This window comes from Musa acuminata, chromosome BXJ3-6, assembly GCF_036884655.1.
Source record: "Musa acuminata AAA Group cultivar baxijiao chromosome BXJ3-6, Cavendish_Baxijiao_AAA, whole genome shotgun sequence".
NCBI lineage: Eukaryota > Viridiplantae > Streptophyta > Magnoliopsida > Zingiberales > Musaceae > Musa > Musa acuminata.
Genome location: NC_088354.1, coordinates 32,943,720 through 32,965,638, shown reverse-complemented (window position 1 = coordinate 32,965,638; position 21,919 = coordinate 32,943,720). Strand labels below are relative to the sequence as shown.

General features: G+C 39.1%; 2 protein-coding genes and 1 long non-coding RNA gene across 8 annotated transcripts; 1 reads left to right on the top strand and 2 right to left on the bottom strand.

The window, feature by feature from the left end:
- The first annotated feature begins 618 nt into the window (after window positions 1–618).
- On the top strand, window positions 619–6,367 carry LOC135640288 (uncharacterized). 6 transcript variants are annotated; one of them, XR_010497255.1, is made up of 9 exons: window positions 619–807; window positions 904–1,026; window positions 1,306–1,379; window positions 1,745–1,819; window positions 1,902–2,037; window positions 4,780–4,889; window positions 5,015–5,239; window positions 5,334–5,434; window positions 5,915–6,367. It is a non-coding gene; the product is annotated as an uncharacterized LOC135640288 (long non-coding RNA). The 6 variants fall into 6 exon arrangements; XR_010497258.1 differs by lacking the exon at window positions 1,306–1,379 and having other exon boundaries at window positions 1,964–2,037; XR_010497257.1 differs by lacking the exon at window positions 1,306–1,379 and having other exon boundaries at window positions 1,964–2,037; window positions 4,699–4,889.
- Window positions 5,660–7,166, bottom strand: LOC135640287 (methylesterase 17-like). The gene is made up of 4 exons (XM_065154584.1): window positions 6,912–7,166; window positions 6,593–6,733; window positions 6,363–6,497; window positions 5,660–6,172 (listed from the first exon to the last, which is right to left on the bottom strand). Exons 1-4 carry the CDS (start codon window positions 7,140–7,142, stop codon window positions 5,903–5,905), a joined length of 777 nt encoding a protein of 258 aa, XP_065010656.1. The 5' UTR covers window positions 7,143–7,166; the 3' UTR covers window positions 5,660–5,902.
- Window positions 7,167–9,202: 2,036 nt separating this feature from the next.
- LOC135641606 (transcription elongation factor TFIIS-like) lies at window positions 9,203–21,370 on the bottom strand. The gene is made up of 2 exons (XM_065157111.1): window positions 20,967–21,370; window positions 9,203–10,464 (listed from the first exon to the last, which is right to left on the bottom strand). Exons 1-2 carry the CDS (start codon window positions 21,123–21,125, stop codon window positions 9,478–9,480), a joined length of 1,146 nt encoding a protein of 381 aa, XP_065013183.1. The 5' UTR covers window positions 21,126–21,370; the 3' UTR covers window positions 9,203–9,477.
- Between the last annotated feature and the right edge of the window lie 549 nt (window positions 21,371–21,919).

Genomic DNA, 21,919 nt, shown 5'->3' with positions numbered 1-21,919 from the left:
CTATATTCACCAAATGCCTTTGACATGATATGAAAAAGGAAACTTCCCTTTGTATTGGATACACACACACACACACACACACACACACACACACACACACACACACACACACACACACACACACATATATATATATATATATATATATATATATATATATATATACAATATTTTAAACACATTTATAAAAATTATATATAAAAAAACTATAACTGCTTCAAAATATTTGATACAAACTACCTAATCTTGGTTGAGTGAGTGTATTATCATTGGTATAGGAACAAGAATGTTCAAAAGATTGACATCTATCTCATTCATTATATTTGAATAGAGTTACAATATTTTGATACTAAAAAACTATAACCTTTTGGTAAATATTATAGTTTACATAATAGTGGATCGATTCACCTTATGGATTGGTCCAAAGATGAAATTACCTTTTTTCCTTGTTCTATTAGGGTATTTTGATGACACACAGAAAGGTGAGACACTGACGTAGCGTTACAGTTTCATTTGTAATGATGAACGTTATAAATGTCATAACGGGCGTCACCATTGTAACCTTTCTTTTATATCTCAGCAAGCCCAATAAGGAATCAGGGGCCCATTTAAAACCGGGATTTGCTTCATGACACGAGTTACGAATAGATGATGCAGCTCCCATCGAAGACGCTTCACTTCTTCCCCACCGCACCATCGTCGGCGCCACGTCCGTATTCGGTCGGTAAGTCGTGACACAAGTCAGTTACAACCCTGGGAAGAGAGGAGAGAAAGCAGCAATCGGAAGATCCTCGGAGGAGAGACAGTGTAATCTCTCATCCGCTTGTGTTTCTCTTTAATTTTGGTTATTTTTCGGTCAAAAGTTGATGTTTTTTGGTGATTGTCACCGGTAATGATCATAAGAGCGAAGAATCATCATCAATCGCGTAATCCGATCCCGGAATAGGGTCATCCTTGAAGGGAAGAATCGTCATCAAGCGCGCAATCCGATCCCGGAATAGGGTCATCCTCGAAGGGAAGAATCCGGTTGGTTCTCTTATACTGAGGAACTGCTTAATTGGTTCTTTGATTTTGTTCGATTTAGATCGAGCGTTCTTTAAGTGGTAACTATATTATGATCTCATATAGAAATCTTCAAGAGACTTCACATTGGTTATGTAGTTAAAGATTGCCATTATCTATTATTGTTCAGAGGTTTTCTTGAGATCATTAGCTTCAATAGAACTATGACGCAGATTGGAGAAAATGTTGTTTTCACTATTTGTGCTAAGTACAATTGTTCTAATTACAAGATTTTCGTTGCAGAACAATTGTGCTCTTCAAAAGTGTCACATTGATAATTGACCAATCATGCATCCACATGCCATCAATTTATGGAGGTTACGTAAAGTTATTGTTCTGTTTGTCTTTTTAAGAAAAAGCTTTGAAGTTTCTACTACTGCAGAGTTAGAAACTTTTTTGTAGGTGCATTTCATGTCAATACTGAGTTTTATAAATTGTGGTCATGAAACATCATTGTTTAAATGTTCTTGAAAATTATCCACGAATCTCATGAATAAAAACTGGCCTCCATGCACACAACTTAGCATCCTGAGAATTTTTTACTTGGTTATTTGTCTCTCGTTGTTATGATTTAATTTCTTGGTTTTATTGTTTTCACAGTAATTGTGATTAGGATGCGTGGAATTTGATTTTTTGTACCAGTTTATACAATCCGTATTCCCTAATTTAATTCCATTTTCAGGTGAAAAAGCACATTAATTGAAGCTCCTCCTCATGTTTCGAATGTCCAAGTGGCCCAGTCACTGGATACGATAAGGTCAGTATGTTCTTCGACTAGATATTGCATTTTCTAATCCTCAATTTTGGTTGCTATGTACAAGTGCTTGTGAATAATGCAGGAGACTATGTAGGATTATCTATAATTATCTGGAAGATGGAACTAAGGTCACAGTGTCTACAGGACTAGCAGCGTCTGGAGCCAGAATTCCTCACCTGAGATATTAAAACACAAGAGAAAACTTAGACCCAACAATGGTATGCTATTTGTTTGACTTGAAATGCTGGCACCATTTTTATACCATTGCTTAACGTATGTGTTGGACTAATTGCTTTCAATCTCTATCAAATACAAGATTCGCAATTTGATCATTCTATGGTGTTATTTATGAGTTAAATGACTCTATAGTTCTCTTTCCCAGTATGAAGATAAAGAAAAAAAAAAGAATTTGAATTTGTAGTATATAAGCTGTTCGAATACAGTTTAGTGCTAGGAAGCTCCCCCTCCTTAAATGGGACATCATTAAATCTGAAAATTTAGTTAACTCATGGTGTAGAAAATGTCATGTCTCTAGCTCAGGAGCATAGCATGAGGACTGTCAGTTGATCACACATCTTTAAGAGTTTTATAAGAGGCATGCAAGTTTTCTAAGAGACAAACATAGAAAAGAAAGCACAAGAATGTAAAGAAAAAGAAAATAGAGAGAAAGAGGAAGTAGTAAGCAAAACTACAGTATTGCCTCACTGAAGCCACCACAGAGGTTCACATGGACAATTAAGGTTTTGCTCCATTGTTCTCCAGTAGTGTGGATTTGACAACTTCCGTCAGAGTTTTAGAACTACCCCTAAAGGTTCTATTGTTCCTTTCTGTCCAAATAAATTCTAGTCTTCAGAACAATCTCCCCCATGATCTTCTTTCTCTCAGATTTCTTTTATTATGAACTACATCCAAGATGCTCAGGAAGGAAGACTTGCAGACTAACCATTATCAGCCAGCATGTACCACTTACTGAAAAATACAATTGAAAAGCAGGGGTTAAACATCTTCATTTTTTCATTGTTGCATAAGACACAACAGGAGACAATTGTATTCCTTTCTTTGCCAGACTGTTATTTATATAGGAGCCAAACAACAAACTTCATCTTTTCCTGAGTTAGTGCAATCCATTTTTTTCCAATACCCAGTCTTTTGTTTCTTCTTGCTTCAAAATTGTATTCAGTACAGTAGTAAATTTACTGTCATATCCCCACCATAAGATCTTATCTACTTAGAAGATAATGTAACTGAAGATCTTTAAGCCTCATAGCTTGAACATTATTATTGAACATTATATTCCAAGGCAAGACATCAGAGATTGTAGGATGAGCAATACCAGCAACTAAATCTCGATTTGATGCCACATGGTATCAATAATAAATTTTATAAAATTTATCACAAAGAAAATCCTCTATCAACTACCCATCCTGCCAAAACCTCACTATCAGTCCATTGCCACCAAAGGGAAAACAATTCCAGCAAAAACAGTATCTCTGCATCAAAAGAAACCTTCTCAACATGAAGAATAGTCAGAGACAACAAGGTGCCCAAAAGGATGCTAACTTTTAAAATGACTTCCATAAAATTAACTTTGTTCTGATGTTCAAACAGCCTTAACCAGAATTCACTGGAAGATGATTTCTTAACCTGAATATCCACAATCCTCAAGCCCCCTGCATCCTTCCCTTTATATACTATAGCTAAACCAAAGTTTTTGGAGCCGTTTCTTCTTTACTCCCATTCCACATAAGCCTCTTTGGAATTCAAATAACTCACTTTGGCATCTTAAAGATCATCATGCAATCCATAGCAACGGAAGACAGATCACTATTCAGAAATAAGTAGCTTTCTTCAAAGAGAACCTCAATAAGAATGACAACTATTTTATGTGTTTTTAGAATGTCTAAGACCCAGTGGCACCATTCAGTAAAATTCCGAACATTATTAAAAGATTAAATAAGGGCTTCCTCTCAACTCTATCAAAACTGTTTTGAAAATGTAGCTTCAACATTGTTCTTTTTATTGCATAATTATACATTTTCAATGAGCCGTCAGATAATTATTCATGATCTCTTTCATGGACAGTGACAGATTATTTTTTATTCAAAATCTCATTTCAAATTACTTTCACAATGATGTTGAATAAGACTGATAGGATTAATATCTTTCACCATGGAAATTCAACATTCTTTGGTATGGGTTATGATTCAATAAATCCAAAGATGCAACCATGTGATAATTTCCGGAGCTGATATGCATCTGATCTAATACTTTCTACAATTGCTGCAACTGATCTGGCAACTTAATCACATATTTTTAGAGCTATATTTAATCAAAGCTCTAGGACTACTTTGCTGCGAAGGTGTTCAAAGCTGTAGAATTTGTGAATATGGATTTTGATTAAGTTTATTCCTTAACAAGTATTTCAGCATGAAGTTATAATGAATCTCATTTTATTGATATAGTCCTCGAAGAACTCTTGCTTGGTCATAACCATCTGTTCATTGAGTTTCTCGCTAGCATGTCTGTCTAGAAAATTGAACACATTCTTTTGACATGTTGGAGTTGAAGCCTTAGTTGGGTTTTGTGACTCCATTACTTACTACATCAAATAGTCAGTGTTCTGCTCTTTAATTTGTACCATAGGTTCTAGTTACTGTATTGTCTTTGTAATTATCAGCTTATGCTGTTTAATAATGCTCGTGTACAGCTTGAAAAGACATTGGATATTTATATGGTTCTACATCATATAATATTTATGCTCCTAGGTTGAGATTGACTCTTTGACATGTTTTATGGTGTGTATATCATGTGTTGAACTTTTCACAGATCCGTAGTTATTGATATTAATGTCCATAGTCCTGGTTCAATCTCAATGGCAGGTTTTCTGCTGCTGCTCTGAACACTGTTGTGTTCTTCAATTTCTACAGAGTGCCGAACTATTTGGCTTCTTTTTCTTGCAGTTGGCTCCAAGGATACACTGTTTGATCATGTACTGGAAACAAACATACGATGTTAAAGGGGAATAGACATGTCTGATCTGTAGAAGTCCTGACTAGCCCTGGAGATTCTGGTAAGATCCCATTCCAGAAACATATTCTCAAGAGGAAATTCCTGGCTGGGAACACACATTCTTCACATTGATTTATAGTCTACCTCTAATATGTTTTTCTTATTATTGGTATATCATTGATCCAGCTTGATTGGCTGACATTGAGGTTCATATTTGGGAATTGGGACAGTACTCCGTATAATAGATGTTCCATTAGAGATGAATCGGCTCAATTTGTGTCGGTGCTTGTCCCCATTACACTGAATTGTTCCTATCCATGGGATGTGACTGGGGATTATGGAGATCAAGACAACTGCATCTACTTCCCAAACTGGGTCTTCAAATGCTATTATATTTCCCTTTGGCTTGTGGTCTGATCTATCTTCTAAATGTTCTTCATGTGCTAACCATACATACAAATACGTGGATTCTGAATTGTCTAAAACTACCTTATTATTCTTATAGGTAAAGAAGTGGAGAACTTTCCTGCCCCTGATATAGGACATTACGATAGGGACGGACTGTTTCATGCCAGCATTTGCAACTATTCTCACTGTAGAACACAGGTATGACTATTCTCATCAAAATGCTTCGTCTTGTGAATCATTCATGCATGTCAAACTCCACTGGTTTACAATTCAAATCATCCATAAATTGAAGACATGGAAACATGTAGAGAGAGAGAATTAGGGAAGTTAAGATGAGGTAGAAAAGTTGGTGTAAATGCACATGGGTTTGAAGAGCAGGTAGACAGAACAACCTCCTTCTTCATCACCAAGAAAACTTAATAGAATCACATTCCTTGTCGTGTGTATTTTTTATCCTCCTCATTAATTCTACCAATTTTGAAAACACTCTGAAACAAACATATTCCATGTTTATGAACTAATGGATGATTGATTTAGTCTTCTTCAACATCAAAATCATTCCTCACCTCCCAAGCCTCTTGGGCAAACTATTAATGTACTTTAAACTGGATGTATGAACATGACAACGCATACATGATCATTAACAGAGATGGATCTCATGGTACATCATGGGCGCAGGTGGGATGCCTTCATCACCAGTTTGAAGAGCTCCATGGGAGCCGAGAAGAAGGGGCTGTGATCGGTCTCCATGACCAACACCTCATCCGGTGGCCACCTCCGGATCATGGCGTCTTGCTGCTGTGGGTTCACCATGTTGTCATGTGTGGTCTTTATGTACACTCGTCTTGCTTTCTCCAACCCCTCCACTTTGTGGAACCTTGTGCTGGGTAGAGTGGCCGGCCATGGTCGTAGTAGCATGGAAGCCAACGTGGAGTCCTGAGCCATGCAACGTAACACATGTTGAGACTACAAATCTATATCTTGTCGTACTTATCACTCGATGACTCGACACAAAGAAGGAAAATACATCTTTGGTTAGACCGGTAAACATCGATCGATGCTTGTCGATCAGACTATTTTATATTACATCAGATCTAATCTAATGAGCATTGTCAGGATTTGTTACCTCAATTGGGTTCAACTGATAGAGTATTTTGCGTTGGAATTCCTTTCGCAGTGCCACGCTCGTGGGTGGATTATTAGGCCCCATGTTGTATTTGAGCTCATAAACATCTCCAAATCGTGATAGATCAGGAACTCCCTACCTCACGCAAGAAATAATTATCCCATGCCTTAAGAAATGATGATCACACAGTTATTAACATCGAGTTGCACAGAAGACGGCAAGAAAGTTACATCTTTGATGTCTTCTTCCGTTTGGTATCCCCATGGAAGCATGGTTGCTGCAACGAAGATGGCCACCTTGATCTTGTTGTTGAAGACATGCAACGCGTGAGTTACGCTCAGTCCTCCCGCACTGTGCCCCACCAGTATCACCTAAACACAAACCTTACAATCTCAGCGGCAACATGGAGATCTCATCTTCCCGGACGGTCAAAGTTGACTATTTCTATCTATCTATCCATCTTTGGCTTGCAAGTTACTGTTTCCTGGAGGAGGAGTTGTTTGAAGGGAAACAAGCTCTGCTGTGCATGGGACGGGGGGGGGGTGTTACCTTCTCGTGCTCCGGCAAGGCAGACATGATGCTGAAGAGGGGTGCATCGTACTCATCGATGGAGAGGATGGAGTTGGGGTCGGCCGGGTGGATGCCGGCGCTCGCCAGGTCCGGGCACGAGACGCGATGGCCTGATGCCTCCAGGAGGCACCGGAGCTTGAACCAGCACCAGGCTCCATGGCCGGCGCCATGCACCAGCACGAAGTGATGCCCTTCCGTCACCTCCTCCATTCCCTTCTCTTGCCCTCTTAGCAAGCGTTCTATGTTTCTTATATAGAAGGCCACATGTATCACCGGGTCAAGCTAGCTAACGTACAGCTATGGTTTTGTCGACGTAAGCGTACCTGAGCTTGGAATACGACGAATACCACTTCAAATTCTTGGTTGTGTGCGCGTATTCTTAAGCTCGTATTGTATTTGGCTCCACGTCACTAAACAAAGTGTTCACTAAACAATCATCGACAAAAGTATCATTTTTCCACCGCTTGATGATGATGCCAAATGGGTGTCTGTGGGACAATATTAGGTCAAGACTTATGGCTGGTTTCCTTCTATTATAAATATTAATGTCAACCTCTGCTAGTCGGGTTATTCTATGACAGACGAAGAATACATCCCAGTTCCTGCCGTTCCTCTTCTTCGGAGAAGGCCACGCTCGCAGTTCACCAAAACTGGCCACAAACAAAGCATCATCTGGTAACATCCAAAACTGTCACGATGAGATCAGGTTGACTGCAGTGGCTTGCTTCCTGCATGTCTCAGCGTCTGTGTCCTTTGTGCATGCAGGAGGAGACGAGTGCAGTGACCTGGATGTGAAATGCCGGCCGACAAGCTCCCTAGTTTTCCTCGCTGACCTCACGACACTTCAAATGGAGATCTACGCTGGCTTTTTTTGGTCTGGTTAGGATTTCTTGTCAAGGAGCTTGTCGGCATGCCAGCGTACGTGGAACACGTCGAGTTGTCGTTGTTTGGCAAACCCTAAAAGACGGCCTAAAATGAGAGCTGCAGTGTGGAAGATGACGTTCGTTTCCTTCTTTGGTGGGTGGAGAAACCGATGGGACCTGATCGCTGATTCGATGCTGTAGACCTTGTCGCGGGTGCGTGAGATCAAGTGCTCGACTGTGATGGTTCGGTTGCGGATGAAGGGGAAGGAGGCTCATCGTTTTTATTGTAGATGGGCTCGAGAAATTATCTTAATTCTCCTACTTCGTAATTAATGTAAGATTAAATGTTTTTAATCGGTGCTTCCTTTTATAGAGGTGCCAAGGGTTTTATTATACATCAGCTCGAGAAATTATGTTAATTCTCCTACTTCTTAATTAATGTAAGATTAAATTTTTTTAATCAGTATTTCCTTTTATAGAGGAGCAATTTTATCGTAGATGGGCTCGAGAAATTATCTTAATTCTTCTACTTCTTTATTAATATAAGATTAAATATTTTTAATGAGTACCCTCTTTTATAGAAGGGGTCAAGGGTTTAAGGCCTTCCTTCTAGGGTTAATATGAAAAATCAATTTTTATCATTATTAATGGGATAGATTCACGAGGAATTATTCAAGGAATTATTCGTTTTAGACGGACGATGAGCGTACCCGCACGATTTTATCATTTCAAAATTCATAAGCCCTTAGATTCTCTTAATCTATCAAACTAAATGTCTTTATCAAGTGGAATGAGAATTCGAATTTTGCTAAAGAAAAATTATATTCGCTAGGTTATGCATCGCATGGTCGAAGATATTTGGAATTTTTAGTATATATTTAGAGAAGGAACTGAGAGAGTCAACTGGCAATTTATCCTTCTAAGCAAAAAGCAAAAACATAGGGTGATGGTCTCGTTTACAATGTTATTGTGCACAATGAAATTTTTATCATGTTTACTTGTACAATTAAAATTTGAATATAGTTGACCAAACATTTTGGAATTATTAGCACTTTGGTTCCCACTTGGAGAACAGTCGAAGCATATGAATCGCTGTCGAGGTTAACCAATGGTTGCTATTCGAATGAGTTACATCGGTTTGATGTGGCACGATGGAAGGTAGTTTACCAGTCCAAGAGAGGGCTGCACTGAAGTTTAGATGGATTTGATGTGCAGTGATTCATGTACTCAAAAGTGTTGTCATCGAAAAGACGATTCTCCCGTTGGATGCTTCATCAATAATTTTCCAACCCGCAATTCTTTGAAGAAGAGTTTGACACGAGCAACATTGTTGGTTCTGAGCATTATATTTTTTCCAGTTCACAGTGGAGAAGCTGAATCGCATCCAGCTGAGACCGAGCACAAAAATGCTGATGAATGCAAAACATTCGATTGTCACATCTTAATATACATAAACGTTACACTTGGCACGATTTGCTACTAACACAAACGTTTTACTTGATGATAGAGGCAGTGAGCAGCTGCCAAACTAAAGCAACTCAAATGAAACTGCAGGCGGTGTTACATGCATCCAACAACACAATGCTAATGAGTTCCGAAGAATGAATAGAAGCGCCCCAAAATAGGACAGATAACAGGATTTTTTGGAAAATCTTCCCGCAAATAGTCTGCTGAATTTGTAGTCAACAGAACTTCCAATGGTTGTTGCAGTTTACACATGTGACGAATGTAGTCATCGGCTCATCGGCACTTCGGGTTTGCATTTGGTAGTAAGTGGTCTTCCGCTGTCCGCACCGACCGCATTTGAACTGATCAGTTGTAGCTTTAGCAGCTCCTTCCCGCTGACACTCGAATAAAGCCTTCTCTTTAATCTGTTCATTTGCAAGTTTCCTCTTGTCACTGGCCATTTCTTCAGGAGTCATAACTATGAGTTTCTCAGGCTTCACTTCCCCAAGGAGAACTCTTCTTCGAAGATCTGTGTTGTTGCCATCCTTCAAATTGAACATAATGGATCTGTACTTCAGCTTTTGAGCACCATTAGAACGGCCTAATTTTTCAAACATCACGGACTCCACCATGACTGCAACTCGGATGGGATCACACACATTTACCTCATCCAGTATATTTCTCACTTCATCTCTTTCATCTTCACTGGTCTCACAGGAAACTTTTGAGAACGCCTCTGCTAGAAGTTCCCGAAGTTTGTCTCGGATAGGATCATTACATTTGATCATCATTGTCAGCTTTGGAGGAGCAGCTGATGCTGTTGATGGCTTCTTGGTAGTAGATGCTTGATGACTTCCACTGGGGATTCTGTTAGCTTTGATAGCACACCCTCCTGATTCACTGCTCTCATTCTTCTCAGTCTTGTGCCTTTCTGTATTTGAACCCTGGTTCTTGTCTTTCTTAACAAAATTGAGACTTTCTGAAGTTGAAATCCTATCCATGTTGACAGGCCCAGCCTTTGGAGTCCTGTCAATCTTGAAAGTTTCTGTTCTCTCAGATTTGATATTAACTTCTACTGAACTTTTACTTTCAGAACCACCATTTTTCTTAGAATTTGACGTCTCCTGAATAACTACATCTTTCCAGAATTCTAGCAAAACAGATGCCTCAGCTTGAATCTTTGAATTAACATGTTTTTTAAGACTGCGGAGACGTTTGCCTACCTGGAAAAAGAAAGCATGTTTGAGTTCCAAGAGGAAAAGAATAGGCCAAATCCAACAAGTTTTACATTACATAACTGCCGAGGATCTATAACATATGCAGTTATGTTAAATGAAAAGTTCAATTTTTCCAGAAAAGAGAAACATAAGCTGTCAACAAGAATTATTTATATGATGAGGTACATGCAACATAAATTGATTTGTCCCCAAACATCTGATGGTTCGAGAAAGTTCTTTCCAAAACACCAACAAGAAAATTAAAGAGATGGCTAAGCTTCAACAATAAGGTATATGTTTGCAGAAACTTGCAACAGTGATGGAATCATAATGGCAATTTGTCTGGCCAAATTTGAAATGTAGGGTGATTGTACAAAACACTTTCTTTTGTAATTCCAAGACCAAGATATCATTTGACATCCTCAGAAAAGCAGATGAAATAGGTTAATAACTCCGGACTCCCATAAAAAAAGACCAAGATACTATTTCAGACGAAATTAGCAAAGCAGATGAAATAGGTTGCTAATTTTGGACTCTCCTCAAAAGTTTCTGAAACTCAAAGCATCACAGAGAAAAGCATCATAAAGCACAGCATATTCTATCAATCAAATAGTCATCAACAGTAAGATACCAGAATTAAATGGTAAGTGAATTTAAATTTTCACTTGCAAACTAATTTTTCTTTCAGTGTTCAATTGTCAAAAATTTCACTGATAATTAACAATATCTAGAACCTTTGTCACAAAATAAGTAGACGTTAGCAAATTACACGTTCAGAATGTTTCATAGAAGGGTCTTTGATCTTGCAAAATGCATGAGGATCCTGAGTGACATGCTGGAAATTTTATCTTGGAACTAAATCTTCAAAAACTAGAATGTGAGGGTTCTGCAAGTTATTTTTCAGAGAGAACATTACAGGCTGACCATATCCAACCAAGATCCCAGGCTCTTTTGAGAAAAGTCAATAATAACACCAAAATTCATGGTGCAGTCTCACCATCCAGTGTTCGCAACACTACAGCTAGGCATAAACCTAACCAGCAAGAAGCTGTTCTGGATTATTTGAATTAGTAACCTGATGCAAGATCATTACAAAAGCAGCGATTATACAGCAAAACAGGATGAAAATATGGAAGAGGGACCCTCTTCACCAAAGGAAATACTCCTATTTCACTTTTAAACATGCACTAACAATACATTTATTCCCCTGAGCATTCCACTGCATGCAATGATAGATAACGAACACTTTTTATATACCATATTTGATCCTCAATAACAGCACTTTAGGAAAACTCAAAGTTAGACCATAAATTATGATCTTACACCTAAACTCAATATAACAGGGCTTAACCAAAACCTTGGTGCATCCATTTGTTTCACCTGTGTGGATTCAGGATTGCATCACCACAATCTTCTGATCAACATACCCACTCATATGGTTGAATTTGTAGACCTCTGAAGTACCAAGAACAGCAATTACAATAGATTCAAACTCAAAACAATATCTTCAAACATGCTGAATGATAAATTTATAGTGGTCCCTTAAAATGAGGAAAACTTGCAGCATAGCATGCCTGACAAAATTAAATCTGTCCAAATTCAAGCACCATACAGTAAGAGAAAAATCTTAACTTTGATTTTATAATGCCCGAGATCCTCATTTCATGTTACACCTTCATACTCATGCGCTCACAATTTTCAAACGTATAGCTTCATAACTATATAATAAATAAGTTATTAATCTAGTCCTTTCCAAATTGAAGGATCTAATCCTTCATGACTTAGCATGGTTTTTAAATTATTTTTAATTAGTTTATAGGATCTCACAATCCTATGATCTGATTCTGTGACCTAGTTTATGGAACCTCTTCCAATTCTAGGTAGGAAAGTGGGTTTGACAATCTTGACCACATCTATTTGATGACCAAAATTAGCATTAACACAAGTATATGGTGACATAAGCATCATTTTAAAATAAAGATGACTTTGTTGAAAGGAGCTAAGATAAAGCAAAAAGAAATCCGTGAATTTATCTTAAGCAAAAAAGTTCAGATAAGGCATCATTGTAATTTCTTTACTCATCAATGTTGCAATAGAGCAGTCGTTTGAATTAACAGTTTCAGACTTTTAATCTGTTATATTGACTCCAAAAACATATTTAAATTTAGATTAGACATAACAACATACCTAAGTAATATAATAAATAAGGCAACTTGATTAAAATTCAGATTTAGGGCCTTTCACCAGTCACATCAGGCCCCTAACTCTTTTGTTTGAGATCAAGCCTTCCTCCCATTATGATCTCCTTCCACACAACTTCATCAGTCCAAGCTTTAATTTTCTTCCTCCAAATTGTACCTTGCACTCATGATTGTGTCATCGACTTATTTTGCTTTTAGCTTGATATGGATATGAGCTAAGAATTTCATATCCATAATTGTCCATTTATTCCACTAAGAAGATACCTGTAGTCTTTTTTTATTCTGAGAGTAGGTTTTTGACAAGCATGTAATAATTTTAAACCAATATAATTGGACTAGGCAAGTGAGAAGGCACCATGTTTCACTCCTGTATTCATAACTTTGTACAACTAGGCACTAAATTAGGCCATCATAGTGATTAGTGATTAGGACGAGACTCAGATTATAGTTTAATATATTGACCATTTCTTCTAAATTGTCATTCATTCAACTCCCTAAGTCAACTAGCATAATGCATAGTTGATCATTGCATCAAACTTCAGAGATTCGCTTAAGATGATAACATCTTATCTTCAGTTACCGTCTTACGTCTAGTCAACACCATAGTGTCACACACTTAGCTGGTTTTGCAGTCGTGTGGCACCCTTACGTGTTCGTCCGCAAATGTTAGCCAACCCGAAACCTCCTACGGTCCCTTAGGACCTATTAAAAGGAAAACGGGTTAGAGAAAGCGTATCACTCGGGATCTACAAGCAATCATTTCAACAAACACATCATAGCTAATGCAAATTATAAACAGACTTGACAAGCTTTGAACAGTCGCACAACAAAGGGTCCAAAATGGTCCACTATAGGCTGAAATCCCCACAAGTGCCCACATGACACAACCTTTGTTTACACACCTAAGACGACCACCAAAACCAACCAAAATGGGACTGTACTATTAGCCCTTTATATGCTGTGCAAAGCATGAACAAAACCGAAAGACACGGACATACATGAGCATTACATCAAACACCCTGTTTACAGTTTTGTTCGTGACATTCTCCCCCACTTATTACATCAAACGCTGCATCTTCTCGCCTTTGTTGAGTTTTTAATCCTTTGTTCCAGTTGCAATGCGCCTCTTGGCTCCCAATTATACTCCACCACTGTTGTTGAGTAGTCGAACTTTGATCTGTCATGCTACTTCAACTCGCCAATGACTTTGACTCTGGTGAGAGGTCAGCTAAGTTGTGTTGATCCCTGTTGGTTCCTATGGATCCCTCAGATGAAAGAAAAGATGGTTCCTTGGTATACGCTAGTCTCTCAAATGCCTCATGCCGCTTGAACTAGGTGGATGCTTGTTGGAGCTTTAACTAGCATCGCCTCACAAACTTTAAAGTTTTTGGGTCCTTCCTCCATAAAATTTGTCTATCAATTCTTCTTCCACTTAGTTGTCACTTCCAAGTAGGTTTGCATCACTTCTGTTTTCGATTGGCATTATATTAGGAAATGATGTGGATAATCTACTCTCAGTAGCACTGATCACCATTGGTGAGGATTTAACAAGTATTGTCTTTTATTAGATTTCTTCAAAGGGTCTTTGAACCTGTGCAGAGTTCCTCTGCTGGATAGATAAGAGGATTGGGGTACTCAGTTTCACCCATTCTCTTAAGAGTTGAGAAGACAAAGTTTACTTGACTTCGCCCGCCTCCTTGAGGGTTGTACTCCATGCATCAAGCTGATTACTTGCCTTCGGCCGCTCTTTGCTCACATTTCCGAAGCACTCGAAGTATTTGCGCTCCTTGCGTTGAGTTAGTTACTATGATTCACCTTATTAATGTCATTTAACTTCTGGAATGCAAAAAGTTTTCACCCCAACTTGGAGCAGTCTCTAATAGTTTTGGTCGCCTTTGGGATTGTACCGTCTTCTCCATCATCTCTACCGCCTACTCCTTTGAGTAGCAATGATACAACATTGCGTATTGCCTACTTCGTTCTTTAGTCGAGCACTCTTGCATCGACCCGAAGTCTTCCACTTTCAGCTATCTTGATGAGAAGCTCATTGACACCAATTTTACAAAGTTCCCTGGCCTATGCCCTTTAGCCTTGCCTTAGTATTTGGGGTTTGCCTCTGCATTCTCCACCTTCTCAACCCTTTTCATGACCATATGCTCTCCCTCCATGAGAACAAAGGATCGATGACTTCATGGAAGTCCCGACTCTACGGTACCATAGCACTGCCATGCCCATGGCCCTACTATCCATCGCCTCGCATCTGTATCCCTTTCTTCACGATCGATAGATCAGCCTCTGTGACACTATGACACTTCTCCGAGTCCACCTCCATTCTAACCGATGCTTAGTTTTAAGTCCCTCTGGACTCATCGTCACTTTCTCGCCCTTTTTGACTACTTACTTCAACACCTTTATGTTCTCTGAGCAGTTCCTCTTGGTTGATGGAAAGATAGACTACAACTCCCATGCATGGCCTCCACCATCATGTTGCAGGGCCCACATCGATTCTTTTCTCCTTAACTTCCTTGTTAGTAACGTTCGCTTACTCAACCTTGTCCTATGATTTATCGAGCTCCCTTAAGCGAATATGAGATCTGGAGCAATCCAACTCTCCAACCGCTCCGATCATACCTCTACATGATCAAGTCCCCCCCCCCCCTCTCTCCATAAGACTCACTGATACTTGTATTCGAAATTCTCCCTCGGTGGTACACAGCCCCCATATGCTGATAACCAAGGCTTTCATCCGATACAAAATTCGATGCACGCACGAAAGACCCACCTCTGCGATACCATAGCATTCACTCCTTGAATCCATAGCCGTTCTTGCCGTCGTATTATTCACCGAAGTGGAGCTCCCGATCATACCTCCGTATGATATAGTCCCTTATGGGTCTAGTTTCGTGTGTATCACATTGCCATGAACTGTTCCACCATGATCCGGTGCACCATGTCGCCTCCTGGTGACATCTCCATTGTATTCTGATCATTATGGGATGAACTCGGATTGCGATCCCTCTATATGTGGCCTCTGCCAACACATTACAAGGCCTCTTCCACATTCGATTGTGTTCGCTTCTTTGACAATCAACCTTCGTCCACCCGTTCTCGGGTTACACCCAAGTGAAGCACCGCTCTAGGACAGTCCGTCGCCTAGCAGCTCTCGAAGTCCACCGACTTTGTTGAAATTGGTGCATCATTGTTTGGATCCTAGGCCTCTGCCCCCACCAGCACAATCTCGATTGCGCACCGCTTCCTTCATAACAACTAGAATGACAACACTATGGCGTATTCTTCAAGAGTACCTACTTCACGTCCTCTTGCCCCGTGCCAAGATCTTTTGAACCCAATTTCGCCTCCACAAGTTGAGTCGCCTTGGTTTCTCCGTCAAATGCTTCTCCAAGATAAGGTGCATGTGTCTCGAAGCTCCTTTCGTCTTTGACACCATGCAGGATGAGTTTGCTCCATCAGAATGACGGACACATGGAACGACATGATTCCACTCTTGCCTCTACAAGAGTTCATGTTCTTGACCTTTATCCAAGGAAAGCTTCATGCCTTCGCTCGATGTTCCATCTTCTATGCTGACTCCCTTCATGCGGTTTGGGTACTTCACCAAGTTACACTCAAGTTACTCCGTTGATCGTGGCCCTCACGCCCACCATTCCACGGGTTAGCCCTACGTTGAGTCCGATCTCTATATCGGCTCTAAGTGTGCTTTCACTTTGTGTTGTCTTGGGTCGCTCCCCTACTTGATCTCACAATGCATCCACTAATGTATTACCTTATGTGAGACCATTCAATGACTCCTCACCACTCGCTCGATCGGTTGAGCTTTGTAGGGTTGTTGTCTTGAGGTACTCCTCCTCAACATGTGCAGTCCGTTGCACATGATTCTCCCTTTGGAGAACCGGGACTTATCCCTTCAAGGGATCTATCATGTTGGAGTAATTTCTCTCTTCGCATCCTTCCCTCTAGAAGTTTCGGAGACCACCATCCCCTTGGACTACTCCGCCTTGCTGAACAAACTGTGCATTGTTCTACCCCTACAAATGCACTTGATAGATTAAGACTCCTCGCTAATACAGCCCCAGCTGCACCCCTTTAAGGCCTAGCAACATGCTGAACTCGCACACTTCAGCCTCCTACGGACGTATCCTTGTCATGCTGAAGAGAAAGTTTCAATACTCCATGACGTTCAATGCTTCATGGTATCGAGTTTCGGTCGCCTTCGGATGGCCATGAACATTTCATAGTCCGTATACAAGCCCTTGTATGAGTACCAAATTCTTCGAGTTAGCAATTTCCCTCACATCTGTGAGTTTTGCACAACACTTTCGATCACTGAGTAACCTATTCCTCTTTGCACGGTCTCATCCTTTACTAAGCGCCTCGCTTGCCTTGAGCACCATCAAGTATGGTTGCCAACGTCGAGTCGTAACTCGAACTTAGCCATCCCAACCTTTGTGCGCTAAGCATTCTTCCCAACTGCTTGTCCTCATGATGCCTCTTACATGAAGGATTAGCCATTCTTCTGAATATCAATCTCAGATGCTCGTTCCTCTGAGCAACTCCTTTTCTCTATATCTCCATGCCCATTTCCCCTGAACGGTCGCATGTGCTAGCTGCCCTTAACGCAGTCACGCTAGGTCCCCCACGTTTGCATGTCAAGTGTTTCTATGTATGCTTGTCTCATTCTGATATTATATGTCACGCACTTAGTTGGTTTTGCATAAGTCGTGTGGCACCCTTGCGTGTCCATTCGCAAAGGTCAGCCTTCCTGAAACCTCCTATAGTCCCTTAGAACCTACAAAAGGAAAAACGAGTTAGAGAAAGTGTTTCACTCGGGATCCACAAGCAATCATTTCAGCAAACACTTCATTACCAATGCAAATTACAAATAGACTTCGTAAGCTTTGAATGGTCAAAAGGTCCAAAATGGTCCACTATAAACTGAAATCCCCACAAGTGCCCACATGAAACAACCTTTGTTTGCACGCCTAAGACGGCCACCAAAACCAACCAAAATAGGGTTGCTAAGCCTACTGTCATCCCTTTATATGCTGTGCAAAGCATGAACAAAACCGAAAGATACGAACATACATGAGTATTACATCAAACACTCCTTTACAGTTTTGTTCGTGACAATAGGGTAGCATAGTAATGAACATCTTCTTTAGGCTCTTGGTGGATTAGTAGTTTGGGTTTTTGTTCTTAGCTTGGTGTTAGATCTTAGGTAATTATCTACAAAAGTAACCTACACATTCAAGCAATAAGCATAGAAATAGAAAATCCTTTACATTTAAGTACTGAAGTATGAAGCCTGCTATCTGCTAAACCAATAAATCACTGTAGTATTTCAGCTAAAGCATGAAGCTTACTATCTGCTAAACCAATTGAAATCCATAAAATATACCTTTATTGATATGATAATCAGATCGTTATGCCATGTTATCTTCGGTTAAATAACAAGGCCATAAAACTTGATGGTATATAACAAGATTTGACATACCGAAATGCACTGCTCGATATGGGCGATACGTATTGATCCAACAGAGGACTGATATGGGTGGTACATTAGTACACCCCAATGTACTATGTGTCAGTACGCTCAATATAGCTCAGTACTTATCGTACCGATAGCTGGTCGGTACACCGATACAGATAAGTAATTTGAACCATGGTATATAGTCTTCTCTTATGGTGCATATGAACCTTTTGCATGTTTGGACTAATAAATAGCAAGGTCATGAGTGCCTCATCTCAAACTAATTAGAATTGTGGTTTCATAGATATGCCAATAGTATATATGACAATGTTTAGACCCATAAATTCATGTTTTTTATTTTATCTAATATAAATTATGAGAAGTTGATACATTAGCAAGCAAAAACTACTTGATGAATCTAATTCAACCATTTCTAATATTTCACTCATCATTTTGATGTCTTCGTTGTTGTATGAGTTGGATATATTTTCTTGTATGTATATTTCAAACTCTTCGAAGATGTCAATACCAGAATTGAACTCTGCAATGATTATCAGAATGACAAGAAAAACCGAACATAAAGTTGTACTTACAATCCAATTATGGCTAAAGTTTTACTGCAAGTCACCAAATTCTAGAGCAAGTCAAACAGCAACGAATCCAACAACCAGTCCAATAGATTATAAAGGAAGAAAATGAAACAGAAATCAAGCATGTGGTTCATTGACAAATTGCAAACATTGGTCAACAAAACTCAAAACTAAGTATATTTTCCAGTTGACAACATTATAAAATTCTATAGTATTTTATGATGTTATATGCAATAAATACAAATCAGATTATACAAAAGAAGTAAGATAACAAAAAATAACAAGGATTTACCTATCATATGATCAGGGCAGAAACTCAAACATAAGATCAAATAGTACTTCAGTGTTTTTTTTTCTTCCTTTTATTTTTCTTTATCTTTCTGAACATTATAACAACAGTTTGATCTTATGTTCGAGTTTGTCTGGATTATATGAAAGATCAATTTTTGTTACATTTTGTTATCTTGCTTCTTCTTTATGAACTGATTTGAATTAATTGCATATGATTTTATAAAATACTACAGAATTTTATGACTTATGCTGCCAACTGAAGAATATGTTTGTTAAGAGTTTCATTGATCAGTGTTTGCAAACTGTCAATGTTCCACATACTTGATTTTTATTTTATTTTAGTATCATTATTACTTTATTAATTTGCTTGAGTTCTTCCATTATATATGTTGGATTGATTATTTTTTGGTTTCCTCTAGAATTTGTTGATTTCTAGTAAGACTATAATCAAGATTGTAAGTATAACTTTGTGTTTGGTTTTTTTCAGTCATTCTGATAACCATTAACCATTTGTTGGTTCAATTCTAGCATTGATTCAACAAAGAGTTTGAAGCATGCATATAAGATAAGATATCTAACTGATAGAAGAAGACATCAAAATGATGGGTGAAATATTAGAAGTGATTAAATTGTAAAGTTTTGTTTAAGCCCCCGCAAAGGAGCCCCTCATATTCAATGAAACATAGACATGGTCAGTCGAGCAAGGTGTCGGTGGTCGGTCGAGAAAGTTGGAGGATTTTGATTAAAATTACGTATCAGATTTAGTTATTTTTTTAGGATTAAATTCATCACAACTTTTGTCAAGTAATTTTCACTTTCTATAAAACATGATATCAAATCAAATTAAGTAACATAAATTTCAGGGTCCAAACAGTGGCACATATCCAACTCATATAAGAAGACATCAAAGTGATAGGTGAAATATTAGAAGTGACTGAATTGTAAAGCTTTGTTTAAGCCCTCGCAAAAGGCCCCTCATATTCAATGAATCGTAGAGGTGGTCAGTGGAGCAAGTTGGAGGACTTTGATTATATTGATGAATCAGATTTAGTAGTTTTTTAACAATAAAATTCACTACAAGTTTTGTCAAGTGGTTTTCCCTTGTCATAGAGCAACTTCTCAAAATGATATCAAATCAAATAAGTAACATGAATTTAAGGGTATAAACATTGTCATATATATGACACCATGATTCAACTTAAAGTTACATATAAAACTAGAAACTAACTAAAAGATTAGAGAAAAAATTATAACATGAGATAATTAAATATAAAATTAGATTTAGGAACTTCTGCAACCTATACTATGCCTCTGATTTTACCATGATAACAAATTAGTTTTCATGTCATCATGACCTCCTTCGTTTGCAGTACACTATCATCAATCTATGTGGCATCACTATCACTAATGAGCAAGGTATAATATGGAATCAGCCAAAACAACAGCACTTATGGATATGCCACGCCCTCAGAACATTGGAAAAACTGGTAAATTTACATCCTGCTTGTATTCATCCTTGACTAAGCAAATGCCTATATGTTTCTATCAATGACATTGCACAATTTCTTCCTGCGCAGCATAATGATAAAACCCTGAAGTCTCACTTACTATCTAATTTGAGCATTACTGCATTATTATTGGAATACAACATTAAAAAACATTAAATAAATAAATAAAAAAAAACTAAACAAGCCTAGTCTTTTATGTAAAAGGAATTGTCGCAATCACTGTAACACAAATCTCAGAAAACAAATCACTAATTTTGACGGGGAATCGTAAATTTGAGGATAAGATCAAGTTTTCAACATAAGCGTCTCCAAAATTCATATACAGAGCTAACCAATGTAACAACTTTTCAAAGAGGTATAAAGATGCCCCAAAATCATAGGCATCGATTTACGCACATCGCATACGATCAAGAAAAAGAGATGGCAGTACCTGAGTTTCCACCAACTGTTGCATAGTAACGGGAATCCTCCTCAGCCGCCTCAGCGCGTCCACGCACCGATCCACCTCCGATGACCCATCGCCGGCCTCCGCCGCCTTATCAGCCGCCTTCTTTGCGGCCTCGAAGGTCTCGAGGATATCTTTGTCCATCAGTTCCGACCGAAAACCAGAATCAAACAACGAAAAGCAAATCACCAGTCAAAGATCCCCCGATCGGCGAGGACCGAAGCCATGCACGCAGGGATCAATCAATTGATCAATCGAAATCCCCAGGAATTGATCCTGGTAATCACCTAAGCTGCTCGAGTTCTCTCTCAGGTAGGAGAGATTGGGAGGAAAAGAAAGCGACCGCAACAAATTGGGAAATTCGAGGGGTCGGAAATGTCGATGCACGACTTACATTACGAATAAAACTCGCGGAGCTGTGTTGGTGTGCATCGAGAGGCCGACCACGCCTGCCACTAGACTCGTCAACGTGCGCCACGTTGACATCTTGTGTTCAAAGTCGTTCGTCAAGTCGGAAGAAGGCTGCAGGCATTGGGTCACGTACTCTCCTGGGCTGGGCTGGGTCACGTGCCACTCTTGACGAGGGAGACATCACTGTCGAGATGACGACGCGCATGCATGATGATACCATGATAAAATATTTTAGCCGTAAATGTAAAATAACTTTTCTACCGGTGACGGAGGCACAGCTACCGTGCAACTGGGTCCCATTCGAGCTCTCACCATTTAAGTGAGGTATAGTTGTGGGGAAAGCTGAATGAGATAGTCTCCCATTCGAGCTCTCACGGTCCGTTCATCGTATTTTGGTAGTTTTATATTATACAAGAATAATAATCTTCTCAGTATCATAGAAACCCTTGGATGACATGGAAAATAAAGTTTTAAGGACTTCGAGATGATATTTAAGGTTTGTTCATTATACGTTTCGTAGCCATGTA